Source organism: Ceratotherium simum, chromosome 21, assembly GCF_057802395.1.
Source record: "Ceratotherium simum simum isolate JZ-2026a chromosome 21, ASM5780239v1, whole genome shotgun sequence".
In the NCBI taxonomy this organism is placed as follows: domain Eukaryota; kingdom Metazoa; phylum Chordata; class Mammalia; order Perissodactyla; family Rhinocerotidae; genus Ceratotherium; species Ceratotherium simum.
This window is the reverse complement of record NC_141920.1, coordinates 11654011-11677671: the sequence shown is the minus strand read 5'-3', so window position 1 is coordinate 11677671 and position 23661 is coordinate 11654011. Positions and strand designations below refer to the sequence as shown.

Sequence of the window (23661 nt, the reverse complement as noted above, 5' to 3'; positions counted from 1 at the left end):
TGTTCTCTCTTCCCCCAAGGAGCTCTCAGCCCTGTGAGTTCAGACAAACTAGCACTCAGATAAACCAGGGCAGGAAGAGTACATCAGCCTGGAGAGTCACTAACATGGCTAAGGCATAAATTAGGCAGCTTCCAGGTGTGGGTTTCCCAAACTTTTCACCAGAATGGTCTTCTGTTAATTTCCCCACCATGGAATACTCAGTTTCTAAAGACATTGCCTATCAAAGCAATTGCATTTATTCAATAAGAATTTATTTACCTCTCCATTTGCAATTATTCGAAGGTATATAATAATGAGGGCTATTTATTGATCTACTCACTATACTAAAAGCATTATATTTACCCCTTCAATCTTCACATTGCCCCTACGAGGCAGGTACTTCTATTATCCTCATTTTACAAAGGAGAGAAGAGAGGCAGAGAGAGGTCAAGTAATTTGCCCAAGGTTGCACAGCTAGTATGTAGTAAAGCTGGAATTTGGACCCAGGCAGCCTGGCTCCAAAGCAAGCACTCCCCTGGAGACTAGATTAGAATGCTGGCTTCCACCCAATGACCAATGCTACTCTGGACAGTGACTTTTGCCTCCCTGTGCCTCAGTTTCCTCATCTATAAGATGGGAACAGTAATAGTGCTTGTATTGTAGGGTTGTTGGAGAGGTTAAATGAGAATGTGTACACAGAATGCCATGCACAGTGCCTGCCAAAAGCACTCAAGGAATGAGCTGGAATTCAACCAGTGACCCCAGGCAGCTGCTCTGGGCAGGCTTGAGACGGGAACAGTGAACAGAGATTCGGTCTTCTAGGTTCTCTGACGTGATGGAGTTCACAATCTCCATACCATGTGCCAGGCTGGGAGCTGGATGGCTTGAGGTGGAACCCGCAGAAAGGCAGCCTGATCAGCCCTTCTCATATGTGCTTCAAGGACCACAGGTATAGAATTAGCTGGGGTTGCTGGTGAAAAATACAGATTCCTGGTATCTGAACCCTTTGGAAGTGGGTCCAGAAATCTGCGTTATTGAACACACTGATGCACCATGGAATGGGTGCTCTACTGAGTCCAGTCTGAGCAGGATTTCCTTGCTATTCTGGGAAATATTGAAAATCATCCCAAGACCCCCATCCATTCTCTCCTATGGCGCCCAGGATAGGAGACCCCCAAGGGAAATCTTCCGTTTCACGCAAGGACAGTACCCTCAGAGAGCAATAGGCCTTCCCCAGCAGCCTGGTGAAGCACGAAAAAAGGGCAGACATCTAACCAGAGGTGGGAGGCAGGAAGTGGAGCATGCAGCCCTCCGCCCATACTGCAGCATGGAGCACTGAGGCCAGTACCCTGGGGCTGCAGGAAACATGCATGACCACTTCAAGGTCACTGTGTGACTCAACGGGCGGCATCGAGGCTCGAACTCAAGATCCGCCGGGCCATTGCAAACCCACCCGCCGTGGGCGGGGCTCCCGGGGGTTGCCTAGACAACGGCGCCCGCCACGCCCATGCCGGGAGCCCCGCAGGGGAGGAGGCAGCGCACGCTGCGAGATGTCTCGCGGGGCTGCGGCTACTTCCCTCGGCACCTCCCCCGGCCCCGCCCCGCGGAAGTGCTTGCCGACATTCTCGAGCGCTGATTGGTCCTCCCGCTTGAGGGGCGGAGCCCGCGGCAGCGCGGTGCGTACTTCCGGCTGCCGGGTTGACATGAAGAAGCAGCGGCGGCTAGGGCGGCGGTAGCGGCGGGAGTGGAGGCGCGGTGCGCTCGGGGCCGAGAGGGCGACGCGGCCTAGAGCGGCGGACGGCGCAGCGGGCCGAGGAGGAGGCGCGGCAGCCGCCCTGGCCCGTCATGGAGATGGAGAAGGAGTTCGAGCAGATCGACAAGGCCGGGAGCTGGGCGGCCATTTACCAGGTGCGGGAGCGCCCGGCGCGCGGCGGCCCTTCGCTTAGGCCGCGCGGACCTTCCGCGAGACCCCGGCCCCGCTCTGCCCCGGGCCGCCCTCCGCCTCGGCCGGCCGCCCGAGGGTTCGCCCCGACGGCGGGGGGCCGGCCCCTTCTCCCTTTGTCCCCGGCGGGCCTGCGTCTCGCGGCCCCCCGAGCCCCCACCCACCCCGTATCCCCCGCCCGGTGACCCCTCGGGCCCGGCGGCCGCCCGCCGGTGCTCTCGGCGCCGGTCCTCGCACCCTGACCCCGCCCCCCGCCTGTCCACCCTTTGTCCCCTGGGGTCGCTGGAACACCCCCACCACTTCCTTGTCTGGGCTGGACCACCTCGTCCTCTTTTCCTTTGTCTCCCTAGGGGAAAGGCTTTCTCTCCTCCCTCCTTCACGTTTCCTCTTCTCTAGTCTCTGTGCGTCGAGTCCCGGGGATGACAGTCCCTTCCCCCTTCCTGTTCATTCATTTCATGGAGGTGAATTGGCCTGCCTGTTCCGTGCTGGGCACTGCCTAGGCGCTGGAGGTAATGTTTGCCGGACAAGAGGGCAAGACCCCCTCCCCCCTGGAGCTTAGAGTTGAATAGGGCAGTGAAACACGTCAGCAGGTAATTTCAGGTGGTGACAAGTGCTGGGAAGGAAACGAAACATCATAATGGGGTGGAGAGTGACTGCATAGAAGGTGGGCTGCCTCGGAGAGGGGCGTCAGGGAAGACCTGTCAGAGGAAGGGACGTTTGCTCGTGAGCTGAATGAGGAGCAGCAGCAAGCCCTGAGCATATCAGGCTAGAGAGCTTTCCGGCCAGAAGGCCTGCGATACCCACTCCACTGGGGCCACGGTATTTCCCTTTCAGGCAGGCAACAGGGAAGGTTAACGTTTTTGCCCCATCTAAAAATAGCATCTGTCCCCGGTGAGCATCTTGTCTTTTGGTCATGGCTGAGATGATTGTGTCTTTCCAGTTCTCATCTCCTTGTGGGTTATGGGGGTTCATAAATAAAAAGTTAGGAAGATAGGGTTTCTCACATGTCTCTACAACATCAGATTAAAGACGCGAAGAGATCTGCTTTCACAAGCAGTTAAGTCCTCTAAAGAAAATATGTGCTCCCGATTAAATGTCATTGCGGGGGTTGTGAAGATTAACCAAAACCACACTCGGTATTTTAAATGGGCGATGTGCAGAATAGAGAGATTTTGTTACTTGTGTAAAGGGAGAAGGCAGTTTATTCTGCTTTTAGCTTATAGGCTCAAGAGGCAAATTGTGAGATCCATCAGCTGGTGGTGTTAAAATCTATTTTGAGCCCCACTGAAAAAGGAAGAACGTTTAAGCGGGTCTTTGGTATGCTTGACTGGCTGGGTTTCATGTGGATTTGCGTCAAGCTTACTTGACAGGATTCTTTTTACTTGGACTGTACTGTGTATTAACTTCTGATAGACTAATATTTATGACCCTTGTAATCTGTATAAGTATGATCGATCAATATATAAAATTTGTATTCTGGATCTAGTCTCTCTGAGTTAATTGAATGAATTCCGCTAGTGACTTTGAGAATGTGTAGATAAATTTTCTGCATCCAGTTTAATGCAGTGGAGTCTCAAGTGGCTTTAAATGAAAAAATTGTGGGTCTGAAGTATTCGGGTTGATTATGATTTACCCCATCACAAGTGGAGGTGGCTTCCGGGAGGCATTGGGGACATTGAGTTGGCAACAACAAATTCATATTATAAAAAGTTCTTGGTTGAATTTGATTTCTTAGTATTTTAGGGCAGAGTCTACCTGTCACCCAAGCATTGTTAAAACTGTGTGAAGCATGCCGCTAGCGAGAAGCCTGTTGGTCTTCAGTTAATTTCCCTCCTTGTTCTTGTCTGTCTATCAAGGAGTTAGTCAGTTTGCTGTGTGTTGAGATTTCCCCAGCTTCTTAATGCATTGCCACGTTCCTGCAAGTGGTTTCTTTTGATCTTAGAGAATTGTCCACTATGGGCTTTCTCATCTCTACTGTACAGATATTTTTTTTTTCTAAAATTGCAATGAGAAGCTCTTCTCTTTTTTGACTTTAAAAGTGGCTCTTTATTGGGCAACTGTGGCATTTTTAGAAACGTAGAGTTCAAATGACCTTGAGTCTAAAGTGGCATAGTTTCCAAAGTGTGTGTCAATTTACCAAAATTGTTGTTTTTCAAGAATTCAAAGAAATGTGTTTATGGTTGGTAGAAAATGGCAGTTAAAAAAATTAATATTTTTTAGCGTGTCACAATGTGGGCAGACTTATACAAAGTCATTTTGAGCTTGCTTAGTCTATTGTGATTAGAAGAATAACATGTAATTTTTGCCTAAAATTTTGTAAACAAGGCAGTGCAATTATTTCTCACTGTACTTGTATCTAGAACAAAAAGATGCAAAAACTTGGAAACAATTGGGAAAAGAACAAAGGATGAAGTAGACTTTCAAATGCTGAGGAATGTGGTAGCTTAGAAAACAAATGTTTCAGACAAAGAGTCTCCACTTAACGCTCGCTCACTTTGATAAAGTGAGCATAACTTTTAATTGTCTTAATTTTAATTGTTAATGCTAATAAACAGCATAGATACTAATAAGCATTCAGGTCTATAAAAAGTCAGCGTTGGCATATGTAGATGGCTTTAAAATTGTTTTCTGTCATTTAAACAATTGTATGTCTGGTTTGAAAAGTGGAAGTAATATTTAGTGAGCTGGAGCTTGCGTTGGTTTGATTGTCCGAAAGAGGAGAGAACACAGACCGGGAAAAGGGGTTGGTTTTTGCAGCTAGAATGAGAGAAGAGGGGGCCTGAATGAATGAAAACGGCTCAGAAGCTGCCCTCCATTTGTAATTTACGGTTGGGGTCAGGTGTTTTTCTGTTTCTCTCATCTCTGATTCTTTGATTTCTCTGACACTGTTCTGTTCGCTACTTTTTGTTGTGAATGATTTGATTGTTTTCAGATAAAGGAGATTGTAACAATAGCTCGTGACTTGAGGACAAGATTTATTCCGTGTTAGAGGCAGGCTTTGTAAAATGGGCCACTCTTCCCCTTGACATTTGTTTTTGTAGCTGCTTTCATCATGAAATACGATGTGATGCCTGACTAGGTTGAAGCCATGTTATAACAGTAGTTATTCCTCACTGCTGCATACAGCTCATGTTGTTATAGTCCAGCAAGATGAATATTAAAATATCCCTATGATGTTTATTTAAATAACATTCTCTACAGAGAAAAACTGTTTTGTGCAGAGGAGAAAGATCTATCCACTATGACTCACTGTACTTGAAAAAAAAAAGACAAACGGAAATGACATGGAGAGATTGGGAAGTTCTAGTCATCTTGGGTGACCCACTAGATCTAAATGTTCTTCTTTAGCCCTGGTTTGAGTGAACTAAATTTAGGTGTCTGATCATCACATTGGAAATGGTGTAAAGACCTTTGTAATTGTCTGCACTCATATTAAATTAACTGGAGCACAAGTAGAAATGGTGGAGGGAAGAACTTTTTCTATCATTGTTTGTTTGCCAGCACTGGCATATTTATAGGAATACTCTGGTATTTTTGGAAGTACAGAAACAAAAGCTGGCTGGGGGATAATGGTAGCGCAAATGATTTTCAGTTGCTAGTTATCTCTCATTGGGCTCCATGGCCTCCCCACTGCATTTTGCTTTTCAGCATGAATAGCTCCTCCAAAACCTATAAAATTATCTGGTATTTAATAATGTAACAATGTATACTGAATTTCATGATAGAAATAAATTTAAAAATTTCCTGTAGGGGTTTTTCAGACTATAAACTGATGAAATAACTGTGCCTTCTCTTTTCTTTCTTTCGTTCTTTTCTTTTTTTTTTTTTTGAATTGTCTGTTTTCTGATCTTTTGGATTGAAGAATGCTTTTGGCAGTTTTGTCCTATGCTGTACTTTTAATTGCAGGTACTTTTCTCGTGAGCCTCCCTGGGCCCATTTATGCTTTGCACGAGCTGGCATTCCTCCCCCCAGTGTTGAGGTTAATTCGTTCATGGTAACCAACTAATAATAATGACAAATGGGCTGGGTGTGCTTCTTTATACTGCCCACATTCAGGAAGATGGGAAGTCTAGCGGGGTCGTTGTTTCCAAGACAGTGTAGTTTGGTACCAGTCATTTGGTGTGCAGTTTTGAATATTGAGGAGTGCTGGGGACTTGGCCAGTTCTTGATTCCCTCTGCCACATTTCATTGATTGGTCACCGTGGCATCCTTTCTACTACCCCCGTGGTCTAGGTTCTCCAGTTTTGCCTATAATACTCCTGTAACACTGCTGTCGTTCCTAGCTTCACCCCGCAGAAATGAGTGAAACCAGTAACGTACTAATATGGCCCCTGAGCAGTCTGTCCACATCTCCCCTCAACCCTGCCATGTATATGCTTCACATGATCACTAGAGTAATTCTCTTAAAACAGACCTGAGCCTCTTCCTCCTCTGTGTAACTACTCCTAGTGCTGTCATAGTACCCGTAAGATTCAGACCCCTGGGCATGGCAGCTGGGTTCAGCCATCCCCTTTTCTGTACCTTCTGTTCTGGCCACACCAGCAGCGTTCTCCAGACTGATCCTTTCATTCCTCTGTACCTTGGCTCAGCACTTTCTCTAGGCTGCCTTTCCCACTCATCTGGCTTGCTCCTCCCAGCTCAGATGTGTGCCTCCTCACACTAGATTTTTGCTCTCTCACCTGAGTGTTTCCGTACGGCTGCGTGCGTGTCTCTTCTAAAGCGCTGTCCTGGTGGGAGCTGTTTCTTTGTATCCAGGCCTGTCTTGTCTTGAGTCCAGCTGTTGGGGTCAGCTCTTTCATCTTTCTCGTTCACCATGGCGTCCTCTGCCCTTGGCACACAGTGCGGAAGAAACGTTGGGGTTGAGTTGGTTGACAGCACTTTGCCAGCCCCTGACAATACAAAGACGAACAAGACATGGTTCCCAGCTCCCATTCTGGGTGGGAAGGAGTGGTAGAAACAGTTAGATCAGGCTGCGTTAGTACTTACAGCAGAGGTCCCTTTGGGAGAGAACCACCACATTTTGAGCCATGGCCTGATGAGGCGACTTAGTATTGCCTACTGTGGTGGCCTGGAAGAAAGGCTTGAGTCTTACCCAGTAGAAGTTGATACCACAAGTTTGTTTCTCAGGAACTTTAAATTTAACAGCAAATTTGTACTTGGCCTGAAGTGAACTTAGTAGGAAACTGAGAGGTGATATCGCTGTCTCTCTAAGAATTATTGAATTGCTCTCTCCTCATCACTCTTGACCTGTTCCCACATGCCTTCTAGAAGGGCTTTGCATGTCATTTGTTTGTAAAACATTTTTTGACTGGGATATAAAATATGGTTCTTAATAAAGTAACAACCCTTACCAAGTCTGTGATTTTTTTCAAAGTATAAATGGTAAAGGCAGACATTTTTGGCCTTTGATCAGACCACCCTTTGGGCCAAGAGAGTAGTTTAATCTTTTGCGTTTTCTCTGGTCTCAGCTCTAATGCCAGCAACGCTGACAAGATCCCTTCCTTTCTTTGGCTTCAGTCCTTTCCTTTGTAAAAATGGTCCTGGACTAACTGATCACTAAGTTCATGTCAAGTAATAAAAGTCTTTAATGTACTCACGAGAGAATTTAATGTGCCCGAAGGAATCCTTGTAAACACTGCAGTGGTTACTCAGTTTTGTAAGGTGTGTGGGTGTCAGTGGGTGCAGTTAGGCTCAAAAATTTATAGGAGTTTTGTGACTATAGTGAAAGATTCAAAAGAAGTGAGTCTTTTTTTCCCAAGAGTTTTATTTCCCCAAATTAAACATTTTTAATAAGTAGGGTTCATTTGATATAGTAATGTGGGAAAATGAGTAGCACTGACATAGGAGTTACGCTTGCAGTTTTTCTCTAAGTAGCAATTGGGTGGTTTTTCCTGTAAAAGATAGAGGAACTGATTCTTGAGAATTTACGAAAGATTCAGCCCCAGCTAGGTACGTGAAGAGTAGCTGCCCTTTATGTTGTAATTTTAGAAAGAAACCTACATCTGGTCTAAACTTCATTTGAATAGTATGATAGTTTACACAGCTGCCATGTTTGAGAAGAAAGTACCTAAGTCTCCAGTATTTGAAATAATGCTTTACTTTGTAGAAGTGGGCTTCATAGTTCATTAGCTGCTGCCCTCTCCTTCAAGGCAGCTTGACAGAATCACGAGTATCTTACTGGCAGTTTGTAAGTTTTGCATGTCTGAAAACTGAAAACAAGACCATTTCACGTGGAAGATTATTTTTTCCCTGAAATAAATAGCCAAAGAAAATCTGGCCCCCCCAAATCAGTTGATCTTTGGGATGTGGTACAGGTCACACTGCAGACAAAATTATAACTACTGATGAATGATTTTCAGTATTTTTTTTTAAATGTGTGATATGATTCAGTTTGCAGTTCTGAATGCTTATGATTCTACCAAGGCAGTAAAATTTTATGGATACCCCGTGGTACTTAGAATTGGTGCTGCAAGAAATTGGTTCTGCATTATGGACTCACAAAGTAAACATGGCTTCTTAGCAAAGTGACGCTTAAGGTCTGTATTTTCTCTGGAAACTCTGTATTGCCTGCTACTCTTATCCTAGTAGCGTGCCAGGAAATCCTGAGTCCTAACTGAGGCGTAAGCACTAGTTGAAGTAAACCTTTGGACCCAGGTGGACTTGTGTCCTGGGCCCCTTCTCTTCTACTTGTAGAGGTTTCTTCCCAAGACTGAGTGCGGTGTGTTTTCTCTCACAGATGAAGAAGGAAAAGCCTCGGCTGTGCCTGTGGCTTTTGTGGGTGAGCGACACCACTTGCACAGATAAGATGAGCATAGCAAAGCTGTTTCCACAGTTGTGTTTTTTTAATGTATTAGTTAGTGATTAGAGAAGGAAAGCTCTTTGTTATCTCCATTACTCTGTTATGAAACGTTTCTCCACTGACTTTTTCTCTTACTTTATGGATCTTTGATTGGTACATCTTTTCCTTTTGAAGAATCTCATTTGAAAAATGCCACAATGAGTTCCAGCAAACAGCTTCACTAGTTTTTATTCTGATGAGTACTGATTACTCAGAGAATTATACACTATTGGAGATTGCTTACAGGAAAAGAGAACATCAAGTAATTATTCCACATAGTTGGAGTTCTCTTAAGAACAGGGGGTTACTTAAAAATGTCTGTGGATGAAATCACTTCTGAATATAACTTTGCTCAAGAAAACAAGTAGGCAGGCTGCATTTAGCATATTACGGGAAATTAGCTTTAAATTCCCCTGATGGTTGAACATTTGTCACTGTTATATTTATCACTTATAGATTTTGTACTGCTTCACTATTTAAATAGTCAGGGCGTAGTTTGCTTCTGCAAGGATAAAGGCAAAGTGTGCCTTCACTGGGTCATACATATTTGTGTGGCTCCCTTGTGCACAGAGAGAAGGGACCTCGAAGAAGATATTCAGTGGTCTTTTTTAGGGGAGGATATATTGTTTTGTGTTTTTTTGTTGCCGTTGTTTTGCTTTGTTTTTACCCTGATTTGAACTGTATTTTAACAGCATCTTAGAGTTAAGAGAAGAGCATCGCCATTATTATTCTCCACCACCTGGTTGTCACCCGCATGTTGCCAGGGTCGCTTGGATCATCCTCAGGTGGGGTGAAGGGTTGAAGCAGAATGGTGCAAGATCAGGAAGTTGCGTTAAGCCACATCAGATTTACAGGCACAAAGCCACGTTTCTGGAGCAATCCCCAGTACACCAGGTGATTTAGCCACAGTTAAGGATCAGCTGGTCTACATCTCTCTTGAACATTCTTGGAGAATCAACATCCCCAAGAAGCTGGGTTTTAATGGGTTCTTTAAGTACCTATCATGGTGCCATTTCTAAGTATATTTAAATATTCCTTCGTGTCCTACTAACAGTTTTCTTAATATATCCTAGGAATATTAGTGTCATTAGCAATATTTTATTTCATCTGTTCTCATCACAGTACCCAAGTTTGCTACTTTCCCTTATTTTTCTGCCTGCTGATATGAATGCTTTTAAGAGTTTGAGTAACCCTGTGGAGGAGTGCACAGTGGTAGTTGGTAGATTCTTTACTTTACTCATCTTAACCACTTGTTTCCATCCTTTGTGAGTTTGAATTTCCCCGGAAAACTTATCAAAACATAGTCATCATGCAGAGAGAATCACTGTAAAAGTAAAGTTTAGCAAACCTAGTACCTTTTTTTTTCACGAACGCATATTTGTCAACTAAGCTTCCTTTTGCAACTTGTTCCGCTGCTTGATGACAACAAGCTTTTGTGTTTCTCAGCAGACTTTGTTCATTGGAAGATTTTGCTTTTGAAAGTTGGAAGTAAATGGCTTCAGGAGGTGGAGGCAAGCTTTGGTTTGCAGTAGGAGGCTGGTATGTCCCTAGTTCTCAGTATGAAATGCAGCTGGAGATGGGTGTGGTCCGTCGTCTAAAATTTCCTATCTTCAGTTTGAGGAGGTGGTTACCATTCTAACCACTTAAGAACTGCGCGGTTCATGCTGTTTTATTTACAGGGCAAAATTTAGCTCTAATGGGTTCCCTTATACTTGCCTTCAGATGAATAAAATGTCACTCTCTGGTAATGTTGACATGCCAGGTGCATTTAAGAAGGAAGAAAGGATACAGCTGAAGTTAAAGGATTAAATTGGTATCACACCATTAGTTTTGTAAATGTCTTTAATGTTTGATTTTTGTAGGTTGATCATAAGGAAGTGATAAGTATGCTAGGTTATTTGTGGTTTGAGCTAATTTTAGTCTCCTGTTCACAGCTTGCTTTATATCCTTTGACATTAAAACATGCTTTCTAGAAAGACCGATTTTGAATGTAGGACACAATCTATATTCTGCACTTGCCTACATTTCAAAAAATATTTTCTCAGTACTTTGAAAGCTGGACAGTTTGAAGCATAGTAACATTCTTTTCACATCACTGATTCCTTTGCTCAGTGACGTCTCTACTTTTCCAGCGAGTAAATTAGATTCTTTCATAAAGGCTTGGAACTCTCTCTCCAAGCCAGTGTCTTAAAGGGCATAGTTGATATTACAGGATTTTTAAGAGTATGACCTACTCTGAGATGTATGGAAGCAAGGCTTTGATTGGCTCTGTATAGGAAACCTTCCCCACCCTGTCCATTAGTTGATAGAGTGTTTTGCCCCTAAGGGCTGGGCTCTGTATCTGTCTCCAGTGTTGGTTAGTTTCGTACAGAACAGTTTTGTTTCAGAGCTTTAGTCGCAAACTGCCCTGCAACCCACCATTAACCAACCACCCTGAACATACATCCCCCCAGGGACTTGTGAGGTAATGGAAAAAGAGAACTGGGTTTGGGTTCTGATCTGCCTTTGACTGTTATGGGACCGAAGGAGTTATATGCAGGATCTGTAAAATGTGGCAGTGAGACCAGATAGCCTCACAGCAGGACTCGAATCTGACATTCTACAACTGCATGGTTGCGTGAGGAGCCAGGGGAGGGGGGCAACTCTTCTAGAAAAATTGGGGTTTCATGCCCTACTCGTGTTAGATTTGGTAGCCTTATATTCCGTGATCCCCCTTATCTAAAAGTGAGACAGAACTTGAAATTTTCATATTAACTCAAATTAAAACTTTAAAAATCCGTTATTATGTCCTTAAAAATAATAAAATGCCTTGTGAGAGCATAAGTCAGATTATTTTATAAAATTACTGAATGCCTCATTGGTGAATGCAGTTTCCTTTGAAATTCTTCTCATGTCTAAAGAGGATTATTGGGTTTGGTAATTGGACTAAAATCTCCCATTCAAGGGAGAGACGGCACAGTGCAGTCAAAGTTCTACCCTCATTCATAATCAAACCCGGTAATAGCCAGCGTTTATCGTATTCTGTTCTGTGCCCCAGGCACTGCGCTTTAAAGTGCTTTACATGCAGGACCATTGATTACACACCATAAATGGGTCTGTAATAGCAGGAAATGTTCTAGGAGGACAATTAGGGGTCAGAGCCTCGATGTTCTTCTCTGCCTCAGGTCTCCCGCGTCTTGAGTCCAGCTTGACAGCAGCACTGTGGCCGTCCTCACACTGATACACAGCTGCAGAGAGAGACGGGGCTGTGCTCCGCCGCCTCGTTTCTTATGGCCTAGGAGGAGAGTGTTTGTGGATGTTGACCTTTGCCGGGTTTTCTGATCTCTCACCTAGATGTCACAGATTGGCCACCCACAGTCATATTTTGCTTGGTCCACACAATGTTTTAAAAGAAAGAGGAGTTTAAATTTTTGTCAGTATTTATAAATCAGGAGAAATTACATACAAGTCTGGATTTCTGGGCTTCTGAAAATCGCACTGTCTGAGCCCCCCTTGGCAGTGGTCTGCTGAGCTGAGGCCCCTCCTGCGGGGGGACACGTGTGTGTTCTTGAGTTCACCACACACAGCTCCACAGCGGTCACACTGTCCTCGCTTACAGCAACTCCCCAGCCCTTGGACGCACTTGAGGTTGCAACCTCTACTCCAAGCTGGGTTTTTTCCTGGAGTTTGATGTTAGTGTTAGAATTGAGATGATTTTAAAAAGATACTTAGCCTTGTAAGTAGTTGGTGAACTATCATTAGATGAAATCAAAGCAAGGGAAGACTAGCCAGAGAGAGAGGTTGGTGTCTCATGTGAAGATGCCCAAGGGCGTGCCCTTGACATTAAACCCCAGGATAGAGTCAGGAGCCTTCTTGCCTTCCTGCTCTTCCCCTTTCCCTCTTCATCCTCGGCCCCTTACGCCATTTTGGGGAAGTTGGAAGCTGCCGCCATCTTTGTCCACCTCGGGCAACTGAGTATGACTGTGCTTTTGTCCCGTGTTCAGTTATTGCCACGAACTATTTTTGATGACCAACTTGGAAATTAAGTTGGGTGGTCCGATTAGGATTTGATAAAAGGAATGATTTGATAAAAGGAATGACTTGCCCAAGTATGCCTGCACTGAGAAATCTAAAGTAGTGTTTTTCATGACTCGCTTTGTGACTTGGTTAGGAATGATACCATTTGTCATGTGTCTGAGCTCATGACTAGGTGGTTTCTCTACCTTATCCTCTCTATCACGGGGTGAAATAAATGATAGCCATGATAAAAATAAAATATAGGTTACAAAGAGTGTGTGTTGTTCAAGGTCTCTATCCCTGTTTAGCAACAGAAGTGCATATTACATTGTTGGACCTGCTTTTTCTTTGATCCTTGAACATCTATTATTCCATAGAGGTATGTTGTATATGACAAATTAGAACAAGCAGTAGATAAAGGAAGATTTTTTACCGTTATAAAGCAATGAAAGTCTTTGTTCTAAGTTTTGTACCTTTTCTCCCCAAAGCTGAATCCTAAAAAGACAAAACCAGCTCAGTGTTTTAGCACTCCTGAATCACATGACACAATGGCATTAGCCATTTGACGCTTTTTTGTATTTGAAGTTTTTGTCTATGAAAACACTGAGGAAGAGGCAGCTAATTGAGATTGGGAGCAGGGAAACAGATGGAGGCGCTGTCAGGTAGGGGTAGTCTATACAGGTAGTGTCTAAGTGGAGGTTCCAAGGGCAAGCAGGCCTGAGCCCCATATGTTCTCCGGACCCCTAATCTGAGCTTGCTCCTCCTTGCCGTTCATGTTCATGTGAAATGCTACATTACCAAAGCTTGAAATCATGGGGGCATGTTTACCTTTCTTCCTCTTTGATCTTAACCCTCCTCCTCCCATCTCCTACACACAGTTCATATGCATTTTCTCTCTCTCTCAAGATATACATATATTTTTTCCTCTTTCCCTTTTCTGTTTCCTCTGCCATGACTGCTCACTTTGACTGTGATAATGACCTCTGGACCCTTCTAGTAGGGTGGCACAGTGGAGGTTACATCATGGCGTTGACCTCACTCCGCTGTGGATGAAGTCGTCTGTGTAGGTGTCCGCACACGTTTGTGTCGTCATCGGTTTCACAGCCCAGGAGCTCCAGCCAGTGTGTTGCGCTGAATAGGCAAGTGGTATTCATTCATTGCAGTGAAGTGACAACTTGTGTGTGAAGAGTTTTATTTTTCTTAGCCAGATATGTATGCAGATACTCTTTAGTCTGTACAAAAAGCAGAATTATAGTAGATTTTAATATGCAAAATAAAGATTTTTTCAAAGAATCTTTAAGTATAAGCCTGACTCACTAAGGATACATTGAAAATATGTGACTAGTCCCCTCATTTGCAGCTGACACTATGAAAATAAAAGTCCCATTTATTCATTGTGAATTTTAAAGGATATTTTTAACAGTGTTGCCTGGCTTATCCCATTATGTGGTCTGTTTATTAGCAGGTCTTGGTACACAGATAGCTTTGAGTGATTCTTGCAAGTCAAGTACCTGGTAAATAAGTTCGCTGATAATTATCGTAAGTCTAAGTGTCTAAGTGATAGGCTTTAATTTTTAGGTATTTTACATTTTGGATACGATTACAAATTCTGAGACTTTATGATTACTTAAATTTAAACACAAAAATTATCATCTTGAGTAATTCTGAATGACTTACTGATTGCTGCCTGTTTCCCATTCACATGTTTACTGAACTCTTTCCTTGCCGTGTCGAAGCAGTCAGTTAGAGATCTGCAAGCCATTCCAGTTGTGAAGCAGCTTCCCTTTTTTCCTCCGTCTAATTCTAGCTGTGAGGGTTATCTATAGAAGTAGTCCTAGAACTGATTTTTTTAAAAATAATTGTTGATGACTAGTCACTTAAAGATTTGAAAAGAGAAAAGTTTTTCTTACCAGTGGATGACAAAGTAGAATGAAAGAAGCTGTGACTATCTTTTAGTGGTGAGGGGGATGAGTAATTGGTTTTTCCCCTTCTGGTTTTATTTTGGAGTCATTTATGTGTCGCTGAGTGGATACTGTAGATCATACATGGCAGAAGTAGAGGTAAGGAGTAGAAAAACCGTAGTTCGCAGGCCTCTCCACAGAATCAGTAAACCATAGCCATTAGAGAGCCAAAATGTTGCAGGGGGGACGCAGCTGTTTTTAAGATGAAAGTGAATAAGAAAGAATTATATAAAGAGGCCTCTTTTATAGAAGTCCAGACTCGGCATAAGACCCCCGTGCATTGATCATGCTTTGTCTTCAGATTTGCTCGGGCCCCCTCCTGCTGCAGCTCTCCCTCCCGCCGCTGCTCTCCAGTTTCCTTCTCCAGTGGAAATGTTTGAAATAAATAGGTCACTGTGTCCATTGTTCACCTCCCGGTCACTCCTCGTTGCAGGGAAGTTAGGCTCCACCCTGCCAAGCCACTAAAATAATTCTTGACAAGGTCACTCTTAGCTTCCTTGTTGCTGATCCAACGGATTCTTTGCATCCTTATCATGGCACCATTTAACATGATTGACTTGTGTGTGCTGCTGGAATATTCTCTAACCCCAGTTTCCATAACTCTCTCTTTTTTCCTTTTTTCTTACCTTTTACGTCTTCTCTTTCTCTAGCTAGTCCTCGCTCTCACTCTTGGGCTTCTTCTCGGTTCCTCTGCTGGGGGAAGTTCCTCAAGGGTCTCCGCACGCTGCTCCTTTCATCTGACTGTTAAATGTTTTTCCTAGAGTGTCTCATTTAGTCACCCAGGAAGTAGTAATGGCCCTTGAATTCAGAGCATGCACATACATATTCTCGCACATATTCTGGTACAGCTTTCAAAATACTTTTAGTTCCTGACATGGTAATGCTCTCTGTCTCTCACAGAGCCTTTGCAAACACTGTTTCCTCTGCCTGGAATATTCTCCCTCACTAATTCTCGTTCTTCCTTCCACTCCCGTCTTAGGCATCCTCTTTTAGTATGCTTTCTCTACCTTCCCCTTCCCCCAGGTCCCAGTTAGGTGGCTCAGAGAGGTCTTCCCGTGGCCCCTGTGCTTCTGCTTTCACAGCGCTGGGTGTGATTATACTGCAGTTCTAGCCATTCTGTAATTGCCTGTTTACTTCCCTATTGCCAAGGAACCTGTCAAGTCTACAAGGGGCAGGACGGCTTTTGTTTCAGTCCTGCTGTCTCTCAGTACCCAGTATAGTGCCTGGCGTTTAGAAAGGACCCAGTAAGTAGTTCCTGAATGAGGAGGTAAGCTGTGCTATTCAGAAAGTTCATGAATTGGAAACTGGTTGACAGGGAGGCATCAAGTTTATGGTACTGTGTGAGCCATGTGTTAGTGACCCCCCCATCAATGTAGCACACCCTTTGTTCTCTGTTACCCTTTATAGAGCGTGTGGCATACCCCCCGTGAGACACACACACACACACACACTCTTGATGGAGCTAAGCCTCATCTATAATCCGTCCTTGTCTTCCTCAGCTGGTCCTGCCTCTGTGCCGTGCACAGACCCTACCGCTCTGCCGGGGCAGTTTCCCTGTGGTTTATTAGCTCTTGTGTTCCAGCATGCTGGCCAAGTATGAGAGACGCCAGTGGTGTGAGAGCCTCCCTCGTTCAAACTTCATAGGTTTAGTAGCTGGGAGTGACCAATGCTGACAGGAAGTAGAGGCATTTATTAAAAGCCAGAGTTGTCACCTCGCAGGAAGCAGAGTTCTTGTTAGCTTATGATTTTGCAGTTGGTTTGCTGCTCCTCTGTAAAAGTAAAGAACAGGACAAGAATAGGAAGAGTGTGCTTGGGTCTCTAAAGTTAGATCCTTTTTCCTAACTAATTTGCCTTTAGAGTTTCATTTGTTTGGAATTTCCTGAGATTTTGATCATGCCAGAAAGTTCACAGCAAAGAAATTGTGGGCAGGTGAAGTATTTGCATCTGAAACGAAATCATTGTTTTTAACTTTTTTCTTAACATGTTATTCTTGGTTCAACCCTGAAGCTTGTTCTGTTATTTGTGGGCCTCGGCTTTCCCTCATCTTCTGGATCTTACGAAACGAGTGGTGTTATTTGAATGCCGAAAAGGAAGAGGAATAAAAATAAATGTAAAAGCCTTGTTCTTGCCGAGGCAAGCTTGGCTTTATGGCTCGGAGCAGAACGACACGTCTAGTCTGGTGAAGAAAGGATATTTAGGGTTTGTTTGGCTTCTTATTGTATTTGATGGTTTTTTTCAGGTCTTTCTTTTAAACTGGAATTTGTACATGAATGTAATTGAATTTAGAGTAAAAGCACTTAGTTTCACAGTTTGCAGAGCACTTTCCTATTACCTATTTTAAACACAAGTCATTGTGGTAAATGACTTCGGGCGAGGATTGTTTTTCAAATGACCTGATATCCAGCGTGATTAAGTGGTCACAAGACAGACCTGTAACCAAAAGGGAATCCTCTTCTTCCTGGTCCAGTGTCCTTTCCTCCAGGTGTGCAGCTTTCCTGGAGCCCTAGGATCGCCTTTCATCGGAGTAACTGAGCTTAAATGAATAGACATTTCCTGCTAGACTGCCACGCTCGCCTGCCTCCATTATGTTCATCTCAGTTAGAGCAGTGGTTCTGAATCCTCAGTGTTATTTACTGAGAGTTTTTAAACGTAAAAATGCCTTTTAACAAGATTGAAGGCCAGAGGTAGAACATTTGAGAACAAAACAGAAATAGCTTTAAAGACAGGGTTGTTGGCAGGAGTCTTACAAAACAGGGCGAAGTTGGTGTGGGAAGCACTGAGCATTTGTATTCCAGCGCGCTGGGTTCAGACATCCTTATTCGGTCCCCGTGTTGTAGTCTGTGTGCTGCTGAGTCCCCACCACAATCATACTCTTTGTCTTCTTTTCCCCTCCTTGCTTCCCCTGGTCACCACCCTCTCCCCCCACGGCTACCACAACCACCACTAGCAATTACCGACATGTTGGATCTTGAGGCTGCTTCCCTATAAGGATAACGGGGCGTTGTGGTGTTGGCTATAGACAGAGTAACCGAACTCTGTGGGTTCTTTCCCTGGGTACCTCATGACGTGTGACTGACTGCAAACCAGCAATAAACTGCTTCTTCTGCTGTCTAATCTGTCTGTGTTGCTTTCTACCTCTGTATTTAAGAGCACTTCTATCATCTACCACTGCCAGTCGAAGAGGATGGTGATAGAAGCAAGCACATGCTTAAGCACCTTGGCAGAGATGTTAACAAACAGGCGGAAAACTAACTACAATAGCCTGTAACATAGGACAGGGTCAGTGTGTGGCATAATTTTGTGTTCATGAGTTTTCTTTTTTGTTTGTTTTTAAATATCCTCATATAGAGCTTTTTAAATCAACAGGCTTTGGGTCAGTGGCCAGGGTTTTGTGTCATGGAGTACCTGGCTTGTGAGGCTCGAAGTTTGTTACTATCCAGAGTGTCCCCTTAAACGTTATTTGGGTCAGTTCTCAGGAACAATGTTTAGATGGAGTTTTCTGGCTGGCATGGAGTCAAAATGGTAACCAAGCATGAAAGTACAGGCAGTCCCTGATACACAAGTGTGTCTGCCTCAAAAGCTTGAAAGGTGATTGTCTGGCACTCTGAACTATTTTTCTGTAGAATCAGTGTTATGAATGGTGGTTAGGTTCCAAGCTCACCCATGGAACCTATTTAATCTGCAGTACACCTGAAGTATTTCTATTAATATAGTATGTAATTTCCACATAGAATTACTATATATAATAATGATTACTATATATAATATTTAATGTTACACATAATAGTGATTTTATGAATAAAAACCATTCTGGGTTCACTTTGGGGGGTAATAGGTATGTGTGTGTGTATGTGGGGGTGGGTCTGGGTGTGTATTATTATATCCCCTTCCCATGCAACCCTGGCACTGGAAGTGGACTTTCTCTGCACCTCCAGATAAGTATGGACTCCCATGGATTTTGGAAGACAGGCTGGATTCAAGGATACAGTGGGTAGATGAGAGCTGTGAGGAATACGATGAGGCCGGAGTTTCTGGAGCTGGAGAGCAATGACAGCTAGCTCCCAGGGACACGTCTTGGGTCCGGCCATTTCTTCATTACCCCCTTTTGTTTTCTTCTGGGGTCTCCAGGTATTGGCTTATTTTTTCCTTGGTTACCATTTTTTTGCTTTTTGCCTCTGGTCTGCAACTGAATATCCTATCAGAATCTCCTGTTTCTGAAATAACATATAGTTCTTTTGAGGTTTTCTAAATTAAATGTTGTGGCAGAGTGATCACATGTTAATTTTGCTGTGAGAAATTATAGAATTCCAGATGACTAATCTTTATAAACCATACATGTATTTCAGTCTCATTCTCCTCTGTTGTAGATCACGTTCAGAAAATAACAGCGTTTATAATTAACATTGCCTCCTTTAATTATATTTCTTATTTAAGATTAGTTTTCAGATAAGACCTTTTCATGACAGTACATGAAGCCGTACAGTGCACTTCCTACTTAAACCCTCAAAAACGGTCTGCCAGGAGACTGGATAAACCTTTGGATAAGTCACCTCTGTCGTCCCTGATGGCTCAATTTGTGCTTCCCTTGGTACAAAGCACTGGCAGCATAAGGCGGACACAGCAGACGGGACCTAGGAGAGGATCTGAATGGCACAGAGGGCCTGGCCCTGGCAGCGTTGTGAAAACATGATTTGTCTCTGGGGCACTCATCTCCCATTGATATCACGTCCCCTCCCTGAATCCACAGGCACTCAGCTGGTACTCCATTTTTGTCCTTAGCCAAACACTGCCGAGATCCTAGGGCATTGGGCTGTTGGCTGGTAAAGGTGGCAGGCCTGGGTGTTTCCATTTGGCAGCTCGTGCTCTAAACTGGCTTGTGGAGAGCTGCAGAGCTGGAGGCTCCCTGCTGTTCACATATGACTTTTTGTCTCTGATTTGACGGCTGCTGTTTCATTTCTCAGCAGAAAGGGACACCTGTGTACACCTGTGCACACCCATGCCCACCCAAAAAGGACAGTTTGATGTACTGCTTCTGAAAGGTTCGGTCTGTCATCACTGTAACCAAAAAGATGGGGCAAGTGGTGCTGGACAGGTGGCATGTGGCTGTTCTCCAGAACTGCAGATTGTTCCACAGGTGCATGCTGGCATCGTGTGATGGAGGTTTCTGGCATTTTTTTCCCCTTTAGTAATTATGAGCACAGAAGGGGGTGGGGGGATTGTCTCGCCATAGAAGCCATCATATGAAACAGGAGTTTCTGCTTTTAGCAAATTTTATCCAAATGAGACTTTAGATTTTCTCTAATTTACTGGCAATTCTTATGAAAAATGCCTAATTATTTTTGCCAGAAAAATCACTCAGGCACTTAAGCCATTTTTTACCTGTGCAAAAATGCTACATTCTTTTAAAATAATATCAGAAATGGGTTACCCATACATTTTATATATTTTCTAACACATTCTTTTTATATTAAATAGGTCTCTGTAGACTTTCTCCTGCTTTGGGTTAGAGAATCTATTTTGTAATGTAGAGCACTGCCTTGTCTTGTAAGCTTCATTTTCTTTTTTTTAGCCACTAAGCATTTTTTTCTGTATTGAGAAATTCATTGAGTAATTACAAAATCAGTGAACATTTATGTTTACAAGGTAACATCTGTATCTATCCTTAGTTACACTAACTCAAAACCTACAGTAATCCTCAACTCTTGAATTTACCCTGACATCCAATTGCTTGAGAAGTCTGCCAGCTGTATTCCTGATCTGTGCGTCTGAACCCCCTTGTTTCTCTGCTTTCCCCTTCTCTTGCCTTGCCTCAGGCCTCCCTCATCTCTGGCCTTTACGTCGCCTTCCCGCCCAGGCTCTTCATGGGATGAGAAGTGCCGTCCCCATTGCTGAGAGTATAGTCTCCAGAGCCCCTGGCCTCACCTAACACAGGTGCTGTAAGCAGGTGTGGATAAAGGTCAGCACCCCCCCCGCCCCATCCCCCCACACTCTTAACACGGTCCTTACTGGTGCTGTATCTGCCCCTGAGAGCCGCCACCATTCACCCTCGATTCTGCTCAGTCCCTGCCTCACTGAAGCACACACCTCCCACACCCTACGCTGAGCCAACTTCTATTAAATTCCCTTTTTTTGTATTATGGGAAATATTAGTACGTGTTCTCTACTGCCTCTGTGAACACATTAACTTTGCCCTAATCCACCTGAGGAATCGGTCTGCCTAGGGGAAAATTAGAATTTATCTACAGAAAGCAAGCCACTAGAAAGAACATATTTAGCTTCTGACATGTCAAATAGCATTTTTTGCAGCATGCTATTTCTTTTTAACACTTAATAACATTTTATATAAATTAATATTTTTATTCTGTTACTTACGTATTACTTTCTTCGCTGCTAGAATGTGAGCTCTCTGGGAATATGGAATCTTGTGTCGTTGGCACCTAATGTACCGCAGTGCCTGGCCTAGTGTCGCCTTGTGGACGCACATCATACGCACATTTAACCTTCCTTAGTTAACTATATGTACTGCCCACCCCAAAGGAAAAACAGAGAGAAATTCTTTTAAGTACCACATTGTTCTGTCAAACCACCATGATATCCTCTATAGGGAAAGGGAGGCTACAGCTGAAAAAGAAACAAAAGAGGGGGTATGATCTGGGCTTTAAAATATCTAAGGCTTTGATGCTGGTAATGGAAGAAATTCTTTCCAAGGTTAATTTTAATAGGACACAGTTTTTGCCTCTCAGCTACCTACAGAATTTAGTTGCCATGTAAGATGGGATACCTCTGTAAATCCTTGAGAAACATTTGTGGAGTTAAACCATATTGAAGGACTCAGCACTTAAAGAGTCATCTACGTAACAATGATTTTTGAACAGAAGAGTCCCAATTTTCCCTATAACCCACTATGATGGTCATCTCTAAATTCACATGAATTCTGTAGGCACTTAATTCATTAGAACTTTATCAGGTGACTGCAGTTGCCAGGCAGCGTGGCGCTTACAAATACAGGGGTGATCAGGAACACATGCCCAGGGTCTCTCTGTAGTCACAGGAGGGAGACAAATGCAAATGAGTAATTTTAATTGTGGAGGAAGTGCTGTGAAAGAAAAATAAAAGGTGCAAGGAGAGTGTTGAAGGGCTTTGAGCTGGTGTGAAGGGGTCGTGGATGCCTAACCAAGGCCTGGAGCTTGGGGTGGGTGAGCCTTGTCGTTAGAGGTGGCTTAGCAATTTTCGAGAACATAAGCAAGGTGGGTGTGCGGGCGTGCGTGGCCAGCCGGAACATTGGTCTCCAGGGTACATCACCTCCTCAGATAAAGACTCCTGGAAGTGAGTTATTCATTGGTAGAAAGTGGTACTTCCCCTTTGTTCATCCAGTTTATTTTATACTGGAATTCCATGATTTGTTAAAGAGTCCTGAATGCACTTCACTCATATTCTTTGAGATTTTATAAAAAAAATTTTTTTAAATGTCCAAAGTCTTGATTATATCCTTTCACTCCTTGTTAAGAATTTTAAGTTTTCTAATCTTATTCTGTATTTCATTATAAAGTGACATGTTTACTGTGAAAAACAAAAAAGAAATTTTTCTTTATCCTTATCACTATGCAATAAAAGTACTATAAACGTTTTGTCTGTATTCTGCCAATCATATTTTTAATTGAAATTTTTATTGATATAATTGTAGATTCATGTGCAGTTGTGAGAAATAATTCAGTAAGATTCCTTGTACACTTTGCCCAGTCTCCCCCCACCCGCCATGGTAACATGCAAAACTAGTGCAATATCACAGCCAGGATATTGACGTTGATACAATTTGCCCGTGTTATTCAGATTTCCGCAGTTTTACTTGTACTCACTTGTGTGTGCATTTTTTGTTTTCCGTTGACTCTTGTATTAGTAATGCTATTTTTGATGTGATTTAATTCTAGTTCTTTTTTATTCTGCCCTCAAAAAGCAGCCCCTCCACAATTGTATATCCCTCTCACGCTCTTGTGCGTTTTCTCTAAACCTGTGTAAGAAAGCAGCTACTTGTGAGAGAAATAAATAGATTGAAAACAGGATTGTCAGTCTGAACGTTCTTTACCAGCCTCCTGATTGTAGTCAGTTTAGCCAGTTGATAGTTTCTGACCTGGCTGCTGAAAGACACTCTGGAGGGTTTCTAACCAAGAGAGGACCGTTTAGTGCCATTCAGAACAGACTGAAGTATCAGCAGAGTCTGAAGACGGCCTGACGGTGGTAGAAATGTCTGGTCGCCTGCAGTTTAAGCAAAGTAGAAGATTAAACATACAGGAGAAGTACCAGTAACAAAGGTTTTGAGATCTTTGCTCTTAATCTTGAGTGAATATTCTTCTTGGGTGGTAATAAATTGTCTGATTATCCACTGACTGCCCCTCTGTGGGACACATAACCAAAAAGATATTCACCACTCTGGTTAGTACATATGCGATCAGTTGATTTTCAGTGGTCATATGATTTTCACATGGGGTCTGGTTTTCAGTGTTGCTTGAATTTTCTAAATGAGAATATATTACCTTTTTAATCAGAAAATACCCCCAATTTTCGGTTTGGGGGTATAAAAAGTAAAGAAACAGACATATGGGAAGTAAAAAGGAAGTTGTTTTAGAGTGAGTTTGGAAAGCATGAAGAGAGCAGGAGAGAAGGCAAGATTGATGCTGGTTGTCCAGTTGCATGGGTTAGCTAAAAGCACATCGACCGGATAGTCGGCTGGAAAAAATTTAAAAGTGGTGCTTAACTGCCAAGGGACTCTATCCAAGCAAATGGAGAGGACCTGGGAAGACAAACTTAGTTAGGTATGATTGTCAGGTTAGATTTTGGGTAGTGAGAGAAGGGAGCTCTTTCTGTCCAGAATAGGATCTCTCAGTGAAGTTAGGCTCTAACTGTCGAGTTCTAGCCGGGCTTATTCAGCAGCTCTTAGTAATTAAAAC

At 43.3% G+C, this 23661-nt stretch overlaps 1 protein-coding gene across 2 annotated transcripts in view; it reads left to right on the top strand.

Annotated features, from left to right (window-relative positions):
* Nucleotides 1-1684: 1684 nt before the first annotated feature.
* Nucleotides 1685-23661, top strand: part of PTPN1 (protein tyrosine phosphatase non-receptor type 1) — a 64016-nt gene continuing 42039 nt past the window's right edge. For both annotated transcript variants that reach the window (XM_004430274.3, XM_087445120.1), the window contains exon 1: nucleotides 1685-1887. In XM_004430274.3, coding sequence (XP_004430331.1) covers nucleotides 1825-1887 — 63 coding nt within the window. In that variant the 5' untranslated portion in view covers nucleotides 1685-1824. The remainder of the gene's footprint in view (nucleotides 1888-23661) is intronic.